Source organism: Elaeis guineensis, chromosome 13 (assembly GCF_000442705.2).
Source record: "Elaeis guineensis isolate ETL-2024a chromosome 13, EG11, whole genome shotgun sequence".
In the NCBI taxonomy this organism is placed as follows: domain Eukaryota; kingdom Viridiplantae; phylum Streptophyta; class Magnoliopsida; order Arecales; family Arecaceae; genus Elaeis; species Elaeis guineensis.
In genome coordinates this window covers 76,834,432-76,849,484 of record NC_026005.2, presented here as the reverse complement: position 1 = coordinate 76,849,484, position 15,053 = coordinate 76,834,432, and the positions used below count along the sequence as shown (strand labels likewise).

The following is a 15,053-nucleotide window of genomic DNA, read 5'->3' as shown; positions in this document are numbered from 1 at the left end:
CCCAATCTATTTTTTTTAATTATTTATATTTAGATATTCATATCTCTCTGATTATTTTGATGAATTTTTATTTATAATATCTTGAAGTGCATTAATATATAAAAATTGTAGTTTGTAAACTAAAGCATGGTCAATTATCCGAATAAACTTAAATTTTTTTGAATAAAAATTTAAATTCAAATTATTTTTTTGATTATATTTTTTATAATTTTATTTTATTATTTATTATTATATTTTAGTTATAAAAGAGTAGCCAAATTTTTTATCCGAATGCAAAAACCAACCTTACTCATCCTGCTCAAACTCGGAGATTTTGGTTTGGATCTACATGATCATTGTCCCCAATCAAATATAAATGATCTCTATTTTTCTTTTTTTTTTCTGAATCCGAGCTGACCTGACTTGATCAGCTAAGAGGGTCGATTCGAGTTTGAAATCATAATCAGATAAATAAAATCAGGTTCAGCCAGGATCAAGCATGGCCCCTTGTAGCCCCACCCGTTGGCAGCTTTAAACCTTCTGCACTACTCAACCATCCACCGCTCCACCGGCGGTTTCCCGACCCCAAAACCAAACTCAAAAATCCCGCCTCTCTCTCTTTCCCCCATCCCGCAGCCGTCCATGGAGAAGATCTCCGTCGCTGTCCGCTTCCGGCCTTCGACTGCCCCCGACCTCCCCGCCGAGCGGCAATGGCGAGTCGAGGACAACCGCATCTCCCTCCACCTCCTCGACGGCACCCCCGTCTCTGGCGTTTCCTTCGCCTTCGGTACTTCTTCTTTTCTCCCCCAAATCTCCCTCCTCCTAACCCTAACCCTAATCCCGATCTCCTCCTCCTCGTAGATCACGTCTTCGATCAGAGCTCCACCAATGCCACCGTCTACGATCTCCTCATCAAATCCATCATCCACGCCACTGTCAATGGATTCAACGGTAAAAGTTCCCCAATTCTTCTTTATCCCCGAGATATTGGTTCGATTGGTTTCTGATTAATCTTGTTCTGCTAATTGTTATCCTAAAGGTACTGCTTTTGCCTACGGGCAGACCAGCAGCGGCAAGACGTTCACCATGAACGGCTCCGAAGATGACCCTGGAATCATCCCTCGCGCCGTCAGAGACATCTTCCACACCACCCAGATGGTATATGATTGAATTCGTTTTTTCTTATTAGCTTGGATTTTTGGATTCTGTGGGTATAAGTTTTACCTTTGTGGGGTGAAACCTGGAAGCAGACCACGGATCGGGAGTTCTTGATCAGGGTTTCGTACATGGAGATCTACAATGAGGAGATCAATGATCTCTTGACGCTGGGGAACCAGAAGCTTCCGATTCATGAGAGTTTGGAGGTAAGAGATGATAGTAATACCAAGATTTTAGAGAGATTTTCTCCATTTAAAAAAGAAGGAGGCTTTGGAGAGCTTTACGGGCATATATTTGTAAATTTGTCTAATTTTGCTGTAAATGTAGCGTGGGATTTTTGTAGCGGGCCTCCGGGAGGAGATTGTGAACAGTGCGGAGCAAGTTTTTGAGCTCATTAAACTCGGGGAAGGTCTAACTAGTCACGTCTTTGAATTCCACCCTAAGTCCTGCTTTTTTTTTTTTGGGAAACAATAGTGGGAAATGATACCTGTTTTTTTTGGATATAGCAAATCGGCATTTTGGGGAAACCAACATGAATGTGCGAAGCAGTAGATCACATACCATATTTAGGATGGTATATCGCTCTAAATCCTCTTTTGTTTTTCCTTTTAACCTTCTTCTTTTATGCTCTTCTTTACTATTTTATTTCAAAATCAATAATATATTTTCTACTAATTCTAGGTAATTGAGAGCAGTGTGAAAGATCCCATTTCTTCTGGTGATGTGTCTAATGCAGATGCAATCCGTGTATCTGTCTTGGTCTGTAACTTCAGCATCAAATCACCTTTAGTACCTAGACTGCTTATAGAGTAGTGTCATGAATAAGTTTGCTATTTTCTTATGTTGTAGAACCTGGTAGATTTAGCTGGATCAGAGAGGATAGCTAAGACAGGGGCTGGAGGGGTACGTTTGAAGGAAGGGAAGCACATTAACAAGAGTTTAATGATTCTTGGTAATGTGATCAATAAGCTGAGTGAAAATGGGAAGCAAAGGTACCCAATTAAGTTGGTCAATATCTCTATTCCAAACTTTATATAATTGCACCTTTAAGTTCCCGCAACTTAGTTACTAATTTTTACTTGGACATTTATGTATATCATTTAACTAGAAGAAAATATTTTATTTTATATCAACCATGTCTAGGTTGCAAACATTTGTCTGTAAGTGGTTCCAAGTCTTAAACTTCCCCACGATTTAATTATGTTGGAATACTTGCTATTTTATTGAGCATTGTCAAATGAACTTGGATCTCAGTGTACTTGGAATTCTTCTGAAATAGTGCCTTTACTTATAAAATCTCATGAAGTTTTAGACTATATTATATCATATTAAAAACCTGGTTTTCTAAGATGAGAACAATGCTGATGTAGGGGGCATATCCCATATCGTGATAGCAAGCTGACTCGCATTCTCCAACCTGCTCTTGGTGGTAATGCCAAAACTTCTATAATCTGTACGGTTGCACCAGAGGAGGTAGGCCTCAAGCATAATCATCGGTTTCTTGTACTGAATTATCATTGTCTGTCTTTCTGTCATTTACAAGTTTAATTTATAGGTTCACATAGAGGAAAGTAGAGGAACCCTTCAGTTTGCAAGCAGAGCTAAACGGATTACGAACTGTGCACAAGTAAATGAGGTTGGTTCCAACTTCCATTATCCCTCTCGCTTCGTAATTCATGTCTTGCACAACAGTTAGCTGGAGGCGTGAAATCAGAAGGATTGTTAGTTATTATTTGGAACCTAATCTTAATGTGGGCAAAATTTTGTTTCATACATTTTATTGGGTAATAATTGCAATGGATAAGAAATCATTATCTTTGTATCTATGCGTGCATGTGCATCCATTAGAGTGAGTGTTTATCTTCAAACATGCAGATGCAAATGAAGTGTGGATGTGTTGTTTACTATTAGCCTCTTTTCTGGCCAAGAGCTTCTTTATTATATAAAGCTGCATTTGGTTCAGGCATGAAGTAGGCATAAGCTTTGGAATAGGTGTTATGCTTAACAAACAACATTTGGAAGGAGGCATAACCAAGAAATAACTACTACATGGGAGTTGTTGTAAACTCTTCCCCGGCATAAAGGCACCTGATACCTACTTTTCCAACTTTTTTATGTCCTAAAAATTGTCCATAAAATTTATTCCAAAAGGTCCCTTTTGCTGTTCAAAAGTGTCCCAATTTTCTTTTTCCCAAACCAAATGCAGCCTAAAAAAATAATATTGTATTTTTTTGTTCTTGTTGATGTTTATTGGTTACGCAAAGGCAAGAAATTTTGCTACTTCATGCTTCACTTGGTTTGTTCTAATTATTGCTGGTTACATAATAGATTCTGACTGATGCTGCACTGCTGAAGCGACAAAAACTAGAGATTGAAGAGCTCCGCAGGAAACTTCAGGTGATTTGTTTAGTATATATAGACTTGCCTGTTCATATCTTCAAGTGTATTACTAAGATATTTCTACTTTCTACTTTTCCAGGGATCTCATTCTGAGGTACTAGAACAAGTGATCTTAAAGCAACGGAATGACATGCACAAGGTAGATATTTCAACCTTGCCAGAAGTTCCCAAATGGTTTGCAATTATAAAACTTGTGTCACTACTTTTAGCAACTGACATGCTTTCTACTCTTTACTTATTTATTTATTTATTCTGTATCAGTCTGAATTAGAGTGTGAAAGGCTTGCCATGCAACTTGAGGAAGAAAGAAGATCTCGTGAAGCATTAGAGCATTGCATAAGGGAACAACAGAAGAAGATAAACAATTTTACTAGTCTTGCTAATTCTTCTGATCAAGCTAGAAGTTCAGCTAAGGTAAATAGGGAATATGTCTACAACTAATTGTAGGATATGCTCATTATGAGCTAGTATAACACTACAAAGTCTTGTAGAAATTACTTCATTGAACGAAAGCGAATATCTCAAATCAATAGTTGCAAATAACATGTTACATAACTTTTGCAGCAAATGGACTCGAGGAATACAAATGATGAAGTAATCATGCCCCAGGAAGATGCATTTAAAACACCTAATTTCAAAGTAATGCCACATGATTTTGTTGTGAAAAGATCAAACTGTTCAAGGGACTTGGAGTCTAGTCCTCTCCCTGAAAATTTTGCAAACGTAGCTGATGAAGACTTGTGGATGCGTTTGAACAAAGGTTGCACCACTGATCTTGATATGCTTCAAATGACACCTGATATGAAATATCAATCCTTCACATCAAGTGATATATCAGTTGTAAGTTACCGATGCTTCATGATTATGTCTCTCAGACTCTTGTTTATATCATTTTCATTTTGATTCTTTCAATAGGTGCTATGAAGTGAGACCAAAACTTCTGTTTTTCCTTTTTTTTATGTGATAAACATAATAGTCATTTCTATACAACCATGTCATATAATACAATTTGATCGTACCATTTTAGGCTTTGAGATTCCATAATGTCTGTTAGTAGATATTGGGTATTGCATATTTTTATTTATGACTTGTGGATTCAGTCCATATTGTAATCAGATGGTGAAATACATACTTTGGCACTAAGTTATATTAGTATTCAAGGATTCTCATGCCCATGGAACAGTATATGATATTCTTCTAAAAAGCCATTTTAAGCATTGTGAAATGGTTAAAGGAAAGAGAGTTTAGATGATACTTGAATGGAAATATTCAGAAACATGGTAGAGGAAAAGTTAAGGATTTTGTTGGCAACTGATTAACAAATTATAAACTGTGGTTCTGATTGGACAAGTTGTTACGATACTCAACATCCAGTAACAGGTTATTGCATATTATTGGGTTCATCAACTATATCATCGAAGTCAAAGAAACAACAAATTGTTGCACAGTCTTCAGATAATGCTGGGTATAGATCCATGGCAAACACTTCTTGTAAGGTGACATGGTTACTTTATATAGTTTCAAGAGGCTAGCAATCTTCAAGTTATCCCGGGTTTGGTGATTGTACATTAAAATCCTGAAATTTCATTAACAAAATAGTAAAAGAATGTCTCCTGTTTGCTAGTTTAAGTTGGATGCACTCTTGAGTACATTATGATATAGGGTGGTTGAAGAACTTGCGAGTCTACAACTGCTACCATTCACAAACTTGGAGTCAGAGTTGGTTCATAACTTACCACATCACTCCCTACTGAAAGTTCTTATTATTTTTCATGCTTCTCAATATTGTTGCCAACATGATTTCTAAGAATTATGTAGACAACAGAAACTAGCTAAAAACTTGTACATATCATGAGGCCTAGATCCACAATCCTTGTTGTGTCTTCCATGTAAGCTTCTAGTTGTTCTCCAAAAGATTCTTGGTGCATGTTATATGTTGACATGGCTTAGTTGATGAGCCTAGAGAAACTATAAATAATAACAGATAAAATCATGAGCATTTTAAAATAAGATCTAAAAGCTCATGTCAAATTTGGATGTATGACATGGAGGTTTGACATTGGTTTTGAAGAAATGTGGACCCTAGGATGAGAATGCTTTGTATAGAATTCTAACTTGGCTGGAGAAATGAAATTGCATGGTTGGTGTTAGTCAGTGTCGCCTATTACAAGGCCAAATAAAATAGTAGGGAGATGGCTATGTTTTTTTGGATCATGATTACCAATGGACCTATTATACCAATATTACATATAATTGCTATGTTTTTTTGGATCATGATTATCAATGGACCTATTTTACCAATATTACATATAATTGCTATGTTTTCTAATGTTATGTGAATGTTCAAATAAATGTCTTAATTAATAATTATAATAGAAGGTTCTTTCTTATATAGAAAGTAATTATTTCTAGTGAAAGAAAACTTGTTTTTTGTAATGAAGAATTCTCATTTCTAGAATAGAAGGGTCATTCTAGTTTTCTTTCACATCCTTTTAGACTAGAGATAAGCATCTCAAAGAGGCCATGAATTGAGATGCGTTACCCAAACTTGTCCAAGGTGGAGGTATTATTTGGTTGGGAGATAATTTAAATTTAAATCACCAATAATGATGGTACATAATAGGATATGCTTGCTCCCTAATATCTTGCTTAAGATTAAAATAAAATGACAGTTATCATCCTGCTGTTTATTTGAGTGATAAATAGATAGATAATTGCTTTTTCTTTTTTCTTTATTTTTTGTTTGGAGAGAAGGTATACCTGTAGTGACCAAAGCAACCCTATGAACCATAAAATAACATTTTTAGCTCTGTGCTTCATTTCCCCCTTTTTTAATTAATATGATTAAAATGTCTAAGGTCATCAAGTAGATGAGTGTTGCGACCATGAACTGAAAAAACACAGCAAGATGATACTTTAAATTGTCAATCTTTAGTTGCCAGAATATTGAACTAGAATTCCCAAACTAGGCACAATGGTTTTGATTGTGACCATATATGACAATAAAAAGCTGTGTGAAGTTGTGAAGCACCTTGAAGTCTGAAAGAGGTCATGTTGCATGCCAGCAAGGATGCCAATGTTAAGCTAGGTATTCTACATCATGCTTATACTGTTGTTTACAAAATTAGAACCCCGATAGCCAGAAGGCTATGATTAGTTACATAAGCAATTGGATCTAAGACCTTGTTCTCAGAAACATATTTTGGTTTGTTGGCTTGAGTCATTAATTAAGCTTTCCAACATTTACTAGAGGCACTACTATTGAAAATTGATTGGAATAGATAGAAGGGAAAACATGTTTAACTGATGCATAAGAGGTGGTTATGTGATTGAGGACATACATTTTGTTGCATACAAGAGTTTTATAACTGGAACCTTTTGTATTGTAGATTGCACCCTCAGAAAACACAACCATGTGAGATAAGTGTTGGCTTTCCTATAGTAAAAAGCAGACTTAGCTAGATATGTGAGGTGAGATGGTTAGGAGGCAAAAAGTAGTCTTTATTACACAGAAATAACACTAACAATGAGAATAGGTGATTTAAAGTTAATAATATGCATATGTATGACAGGAACCATGGCTTAATACTAGGGCAGATTAGAGGCAGGGAGGTGCCTCACCAATGCTAGTTTTCGCATGAATCTGTATCAAAATAATTCTTACATATTAATTAAGTTTCTGGCTTATCTCTTTTAAGATATCGAAGTTCTTATTTATTCACAAATCCTCTACATGTCTTCTGATTCAAATTTTTCCCTGTAGCCACATTATTCAGAATGCCGTACTTGTTAGCTTTGACTATGCATGCTAGTGGCCAATAAACCAAGTTTGAACAGGATCCTAAAAGCATCTTGCAATATAAAGATAATATGTTAAAACCTTATCAAAATCTTAGGAAGCATGGATAAGAATTGCATGTCATGTCCATATCTATTGTCAGGATTTGCCAGATATCTCTCTAATGCATGTCCAATATTTGTGTAAATTATTCTATTTTATTTTTTAAATTTTAAAAAAGTGCTCTAGATGCTTTCTGGATAATGGGATACTCCCTTGTTACCTTCAAATATAAGGGTGAGGGAGTTTGCTTTTACTTTTTTTAATGTTAAGCTTACAATGGTAAATGGTTTTGTAGTCTACGACTTAAATATCGAACTATGAAGTTAGGATTGATGTTTATAGGTTTGAATGATCACACGATGAGCTTCTGAAAGCTGACAACATCAGCCAAACTGTGGACTGTATTATTATTGACAACATACTATGATTTGCGCATAATTTTTTACATATATATGCATGTAGTTTGTATATAGATAAAGTTTTGGATGCACAAGTGAATTTGGCCCAATTGCTTCTTAGTGAAAATCAATGGTGGGCCATTGAAAATGATCCTTTGTGTTTGACCAGTCTTCAATGCTTAGACAAATGGTGGGCCCAATTGCTTAGACAAATATATGTTGCAGTTCTTCAAAGATCCTTTATGTTCGGCCAGGCTTTTTTAAATCCGCTTTTGTCATCAAATATATGCATCTCTGTCTTGAATACATCATCTGTGAAGAACTTATACATGATTGAGACTTCCTTGCCCAAGTTGTCTGAAAGCAAAATTTAATTTTATGCTTGCCCAGTGCTATATCATGCATTATTATTTTCAGTATCTTCTGAAGATAATAGATCCCAAGCAGCATGTTGTCCTTCATTTTGATCTTCTGCTATCATCTTTTTGCCCATTCATTGGTAATAATTTAAAAACTCAACCTCAATCTACACTTGTCGACCTCTTCTTCAAAAATATTTCTTGTTGGGCAATGAAATTATGCTGTTGCCCGATCTTTGCTGGATGTTACAAGAAAATTAGCACATGAAGCAATATGAGCACCTCAGGGATGGGAAATTTCAGGACTTCTCACCACCTGTTAGCCAGAGGCATATAGTTACCAATAGATTGTCCCTATTGTGGAGTAAACCTGTCTGCGAAGCCCCACAGCAATTCATCACCTTTTCCAGTCAGGGGCACCTCCCTGCCAAAGAATTTTATGACTTAACAGGATGAAAGCACAATGATTTTCAATTGATTGGAGCGCCATTCTAGTTGTCAACATCTCACTATCCTGAGCAATATGGGAAATATGGGATCTGTCTTAGCCATACATTACCACGCTTGCCTGCATCATTTACTGTAATTAATGTTTGATCGCTTGCTTTTCATTTTGAGCATAAGCATGTGCCTAGGACAATGAATGCAGATCTGCATTAAAAGATTGCCTGGCAGAGTTGCCATGTATTTGAAATTCTAAAATCTCCATTTTTGAGCTCGTCGAGTTTCTTCATGGTTCAATTTCTGATGATGTGATCCTTATTTCCCTTTCAAATGTTAAAGAGTCGAGGATCCTTTGTTCTTCTCTTGCCTGAGTATCAATTGCTGCATGTCTGAAGGGACTAGCTTTGGAGGAAGAGATTAGTAACAAGGGAAGACTTCCCATCTTGGAAACTGAATGTCGCTTCAACAAACATCTTGAGGCTTCAAAGGAGGAATGTGCTGCCGTAGAAAGGGAATGCAACCTTTTGAGAGAGGAAAAGGCTTCTCTCATGCAAGCTCTCTCCATGTCCAAACAAGACGTAGAGCTCCTTGCAGCCGAAAAAGAAGAATTATTGAAGGAGCTGAACATTGAACGGCAAAAAATGAAGGATCTTAAGGAGGAGATCCATGTGTTCAGTTTAGCATTTTCCCAACGGGAGGGATTACTCACAGCCCTCTATTCCAAATCCAAGGCTATGGTGGAAAACCTAAAAGCCTCCCAGGTTCCTATACCTGAACTATACGATTGTTAAAGCTGAATATGTTGCTTCTTTATTTATTGAATCAGACGGTTTTGCACTCAGCAAGATGTCTTGGTCTGTTAGAGTGCTTTCCTTATACTGCTTATGTTGATCTATTGATCACATTATGTCTTCACTTCCACACTTGTGTCCCTTTAAATTTAAGTAATTTTCCTTTATTTCTCAGGATGTTAAACTCCGTGCATTGATCACCAATTGCTTTTGATTCACCATATTGCCAATTAAAGACAATGTATTTTTGTACTACATTTACTCAAGTGCTGCTCATGGCATGCATGTGATTCACCGTATAATGTGTCTATCATCTGTTTGGTGGTATGTGACGTTTAATTGGACGTTCTTCAAATAAGGGAGCAGAAACCTGTCATCGTTCAAGTTAGTGAGAATCAACACAGGCCTTAATCACAACCAATATCAGCTGTGGTGGAGTGCAGCAACAATAAGCCAAAGCATTTTGTTATGGGCCCCAGATGTGTGGACACATTCCAAAAGCCTGCAAGCATATGGAAGGTCGTTTTCTTTGATGTCTCGAGATCTTCCCAAAGAGAGGAAGATTTGAAAAGAGAGAGAAGGTTTGGATGTCTACTGTAAGAGGAGCAGAGGATTCCTGATGGTGAACACATGAAATGGATTTGGAGTTGAAGGGAGGGGACATTTGGGAGCAGCTGCCAAACCACCAACAATAAATCAGTTCAATCTGGTCCACTACCCAACCCTTCTGGTCTTGGACACATGGGTTCCTCTACTACACGACAAAAGTTGTGGTATTCATTGGGTACTTTTCAAAAAAGAGTTGTTTGGGGATAAAATCAGTGCAGGGTTGAGATTTTGAGAAGCATTCAAACCAGGCACTGTATCATGGTGAGCCAAAGCCTGTAAAATTGAGACAGCACAGGCCAAGCCAAGAGGATTAATTTCTTTCCCCTGCTGGTGGAACACCCCTGCTCCAGTAAATGTTTCAATAAACAGTGAGATTGCCTTTTGGTCTCAGAAAAGGGAGTTATTATACCCCATCTGCTCTGGCACATCTTTCAACCTTTGATCAGATGGGTACATTGGATTTTCACCTGATGATTTGATGTAACTTGGTGCTTGCTAAAAAAAGGTAGGTGTAGCATGGGAGAATCCCATCCCCTTCCATTGAGGACCAAACAAAATTGTAAGCTGACTGCTAGATTCTCCGTTTCTATTTCTTCTGTCACCCATTAATAACATTTGTATGTCCTAGCTCCAGGGTGATTTGAATCGTTAGGGATGCTTATTTAATTCTTCTATCTTCCTCTCCCTCCTTCATTTAAGCCACTCCCACACCTCACATCATCTCCCCTCCACTTTGAATTCTGTCATCCATTTTCTTTTCAGAGCTGGAGGTCCAATGGCCTGTCTTTCCAAATCACCTTCAGCCCAAGGAAGGCGGCTGTTTGAGCTGCTAGAAGAGCAGCAGGAGCCTTTCCTGCTCCACGTTTACCTTCTAGAGAATGGGTATTCTAATAGGATCCCGAAGTCGCAGGCTACAAGCATGTGTTGGCCTGGTAGTGCATTCCAAAGGCTGCAAAGGCTTGGCAGTCATGGTCTCAAGAGGAGATGTGGGTTCCTTAGATGTATGCTCACCAAGGTTTTGTATGGGAAGGCTGTTAAGAAGGCCTTGGATTGGGACAGTAAGGCGCCTGAGAATGGAAGATTGAGTTTCTTTGACTGCTTCACAGAAATGGAGATTATGAACCATGACGTAGAACCTGGTGGTAGCTTCTCATGTCCTAGAGGCAGTGGCAGTGCCAGAGAATTGGATGGAGAGAGTCAATGGAAATGCATGGAGACGGTGGAGGACTTGGAGCAGCACAGTCCTGTTTCAGTGCTAGAGCTGCGTTCTTGTGAAGGCTCCCCAGTTCACAGTCACAGTAAGTTGGCTTCGCTCCCTGTCTGGATGTTTGTATTTCCTCTCTTTATGAATCACAATGATTCATTTCTTCGGTTTGTTTGCTGCTTGACAGATAAAGAAGAGAACAAATCAACTTCGAGTCTTGATTCTCCTATGGAAGCTTTAGACATGTTCAAAGAGCTTCTTGAAGCTGCTTATTCTCCTGCCTTCAATCAGTTTACTAAATCAAAGACAATGCTGCATCAACCAGAGCAGCTTCTGCTGGATTGCGTGAGAGAGGTGGAAGAAAATATTTGTACTTCCTATGAGTATTTGAGCCCTGAAATGACCAAAAAAATCATCAGTGAGGAGATCCTTTCATGGGAGATGCAAAAAGGAGATTTGACGAGGATAAGCAAGTTGATATTTTCAGATGTATCCAACTCAATGCGGGAGTGGAATCGCTTTCGGTCTCAGATGAGAGAGATTGTTATTGAAATAGAAGCTGCCATTTTTGAAGAAGTCAGGGAAGAAATTGTCTTGAATTTGCTAGACTTGTACATATGAAAAGTTTTGACTCTATATATAAAATAGAACTATTTTTCCGCAAAGAAAAAGGAATGCTTAAGTTCACTAGTTTCAATGGGCTCCTTGTTCTTTTCTGACCTCGGTTCTTGACATAAAAACGCTCTTAAATTTACTCAGGGAGCTACAACATCCTATACTTTAATTTCAGGTTGCTTGAGGTCAATTGTATGTTAATGTGAAATGATTCTTGGCATAATGGCTCTACCCCTATTCAATGACTCAACAACCATAGGTATAGAGAGTAAAACAATGGACCCATCAGGATGGTGTGTTGATGCTACCTTTATTACAGTGGTGAGATTTCAACGTGAGGAACAATAGCATTAACTCAGTTATGATCTGGTCACAGGGTGCCTGATGTCTTTTTAAAATCAAAACAACAGTGTTTATCATTGTCTACGACATGAAAGATTGCAAAAGATTCATGATTAAATTTGGTTGATGCTTGCTAGCTTCTCTTGAAATGAAGTATAAAATCATCAACATGATGAAACTTCAATATGAACTTGGTTGTTGATGCATCAATATACGCCTGCGATGTAATCTCACAGTGCCTCCTGTGTTAGATGTGTACTATTTTTTTTTTTTTCAGTTAAAAGGAAGGGAGTACACTCACCTGATACATTGAATTAATGAGATAAAAGAAGATACAGCAGAGATACAACAGCCAAACGTGTTGCATTTCAGCAAGCACCAGACACGGATTCAGACTTGCATGCTTATAAACCATGTTCATATGGCATTCATTTCTCAGTTTTTTGTGTAAGATTGTTCATATAGCACAAAATTTTACTATTTTACAGGTTTACAAAGGAGACAACCATGATGAACATGGTGCAGTATTACTTTAGAAAATGGATCATATATTTTGCTACCATGACAATACTGATATTTGTCAGGAAAGCCAGAGCCATTTCATTGTGTGTTTTTAGTAGGTAGGAGAGACAACGATTTATAAATGTCGCTATCTGATGTTCTATGAAACCATGTGCAGATTAATTACATATGAATGATGAGATGATAATGGTTTAACTTATGTTAGCCCCACACCCATAAAGAAGAGAGCATATATGCTTTCTTTGTTGTCTCTATGTCGACTTTAAAATCTTTATGTTGTTACAAGGTAGTCATATATGTCTTTCTTGGCATTCAGTAGTGAAAGTTCTATCTCATGGGTCACACATGGATTTGCTCAATGTGCTTTTCATATGGCTGGAATCACGTGAGTGAGTCCTGTACGCAGATAACATGGGTAGAACCTTGTCACGTAGCTTGGCATTGGAGGATGGAACTGCCAAACTGACAAGCTCCTTTGCACACTCCTGTTCATTTAGACTGATGCATGGTGTGCAAACTTGCAGTAATTAGTTACCTGGATTTAAATATCCTTTTTATTTTTCCCAAAAAAATAAAAAAGAGGGGCATTCTGCTTCAATTCACCAAGTTAATAAGATAATGTACAACCAAGGGAGAAGGAAACTAGGTTGGATTACATCAATTTCAAAATAGCTTTGAAAAGACAGCATAAGAGCATAAAATTCATTTTGAAGAGATACTTTGGCAGGGATTTCGCTATGGAACCACCCTTGAGTCTCTCTGCATTGAATAAGACGGAGAGGCTAATTAATAATTAGGCCCTTGAGAGATGATGGAAGGAATTATAGCATTTGTCGCATAATGTTCATGGGCAGCATGTGCTTGGTAGTAAAATAAGCAGCATGGGCATTGGATTGTCTGTCTTCAGGAGGACAAGACTATAGCCATCAACCTATTATTGTTTGTTGAGAGGAGCTGACAACAGAAACCTTCACATAAATTAGTGCCAAACCGAATTCCTCTAAGAATTAGAACTTTATTAGTGCATGATTGATGCAAAAGTCCTAAGAGGCAACCTTAGAGGTGGCCCAAGATGAAATATATATCAATTCAATGATAGGATACTGGCGATACAAGACCATGAATGGTTTCAAATGAGCCAGCAATGATCGGGTGAGGAGGGAAAAAAAAAAAACTACTTATATAATAGTACAGATGACCACCGAAACTTTGCCTGCTTGCATCACCAAAGGTTAGGACTTGACTAAGTCATTGAATCCATTCTTCAGCTATAATTCCTTTTGTCAGAATTGGATACTATTTTGTTTAGAAGTGCCTCTCTTTTTTATTGCCGACATCAGTTTACTGCAACTTAGTAAAAGGCCTTGTCTGTAGTTATTATTATTCTCATCTGCAGCTGTCCCACGCCTATTCTGTCTTATAGGTAACATTAAATCCTCTTCCCCTTATAAATTCCAATATCTGAGCTTAAAATTCCACTCCATCATCAAATTAGAAAAAGAAAGAAATTTTGAGCTTGAATTGTATAGCTTAGAAGAACTTCCTTTCTTATGTCCATGGTGGGCATAAGGACGGGGGTCATTGACTTCAGAAGGAGCGTCCCCTTGTGGAGGAACCTAGATCGAGTCCTCTTCTTCCCCATCTTGCGTACATTACGTGGAATCCCAGAGTCGGAGCTCGGCAGAGGGAGTGAACTAAAGAATTTCAGGAACATGTTTATCATATTTTATCTCGATGAGGGCTTATCTGCAAAAAATGTCAGTTTAATTTTGTCTCTTGCACCTGCATGAGGACGTTTACCAATAACCCACTTCATTCACCTCGGGATCGACCTTAATATAAACCTACCAATGAAAGCTCACCATCTACCTGCAAGTTGGCTATTTAAAGCTTGCCGTGTGACCGACCCACAAGACATGCAGAGACTTCTTTATATTTTAAACTTTGCCCCTAGTTGGTAACCACTCGATTGCCAAAGCTAATTGTTTCCAAACAAATGCAATACCTGAGCAATCTTTGCGGCTAACAACTGCAGGTATGATTTATGGGTGAGGTACATGGATTGTTACCAATAACAACAGCCCACGTGTAGTCTCGAACGACTCGGTGATGGACTTTGACTCTGTTGATATATTACAGTCCTGTGGGCCCTTCAAATAAGGCCTCTTTGGATTTTCGTGCGTTGTCTCTTTATCACACCAAGCTACTTCCATTCCTTAAAAGTTATATTGAACTTAGGCTTCGGAGGATCTCCACTGAATACTCTCGGATGGATGAATTTTCTTATCTTTACTGTTTTAGAGCGGACCTAGCATTGGAGTACCGATCAAAATAGTACCTTCACAATCCAACACCCACTTGAAGATTGTCAGTAGTGGAGCCATCTTCGAT

General features: G+C 37.8%; 2 protein-coding genes across 2 annotated transcripts; both read left to right on the top strand.

Moving 5' to 3' along the window:
* Positions 1–553: 553 nt before the first annotated feature.
* LOC105055873 (kinesin-like protein KIN-7L) lies at positions 554–9,674 on the top strand. The gene is made up of 16 exons (XM_073248158.1): positions 554–766; positions 841–930; positions 1,019–1,137; positions 1,230–1,343; positions 1,465–1,546; positions 1,644–1,711; positions 1,819–1,896; positions 1,987–2,129; positions 2,508–2,610; positions 2,693–2,773; positions 3,466–3,534; positions 3,617–3,676; positions 3,799–3,951; positions 4,102–4,377; positions 8,975–9,340; positions 9,546–9,674. Exons 1-16 carry the CDS (start codon positions 622–624, stop codon positions 9,582–9,584), a joined length of 1,986 nt encoding a protein of 661 aa, XP_073104259.1. The 5' UTR covers positions 554–621; the 3' UTR covers positions 9,585–9,674.
* A 1,073-nt stretch (positions 9,675–10,747) lies between these two features.
* LOC105055952 (uncharacterized) lies at positions 10,748–11,861 on the top strand. Its single transcript, XM_010937993.4, has 2 exons — positions 10,748–11,277; positions 11,371–11,861. The coding sequence occupies exons 1-2, from the start codon at positions 10,755–10,757 to the stop codon at positions 11,802–11,804; spliced, it is 957 nt and encodes a 318-aa protein (XP_010936295.1). The 5' UTR covers positions 10,748–10,754; the 3' UTR covers positions 11,805–11,861.
* Positions 11,862–15,053: the final 3,192 nt, after the last annotated feature.

Coding starts and splice junctions, on each gene's coding strand:
- LOC105055873 (XM_073248158.1), top strand. CDS start 622: ATGGAGAAGATCTCCGTCGCTGTCCGCTTCCGGCCTTCGACTGCCCCC. Junction 2,130..2,507: donor AGTGAAAATGGGAAGCAAAG/GTACCCAATTAA, acceptor ATGCTGATGTAG/GGGGCATATCCCATATCGTG. Junction 9,341..9,545: donor AAAACCTAAAAGCCTCCCAG/GTTCCTATACCT, acceptor TTTATTTCTCAG/GATGTTAAACTCCGTGCATT.
- LOC105055952 (XM_010937993.4), top strand. CDS start 10,755: ATGGCCTGTCTTTCCAAATCACCTTCAGCCCAAGGAAGGCGGCTGTTT. Junction 11,278..11,370: donor CTCCCCAGTTCACAGTCACA/GTAAGTTGGCTT, acceptor GCTGCTTGACAG/ATAAAGAAGAGAACAAATCA.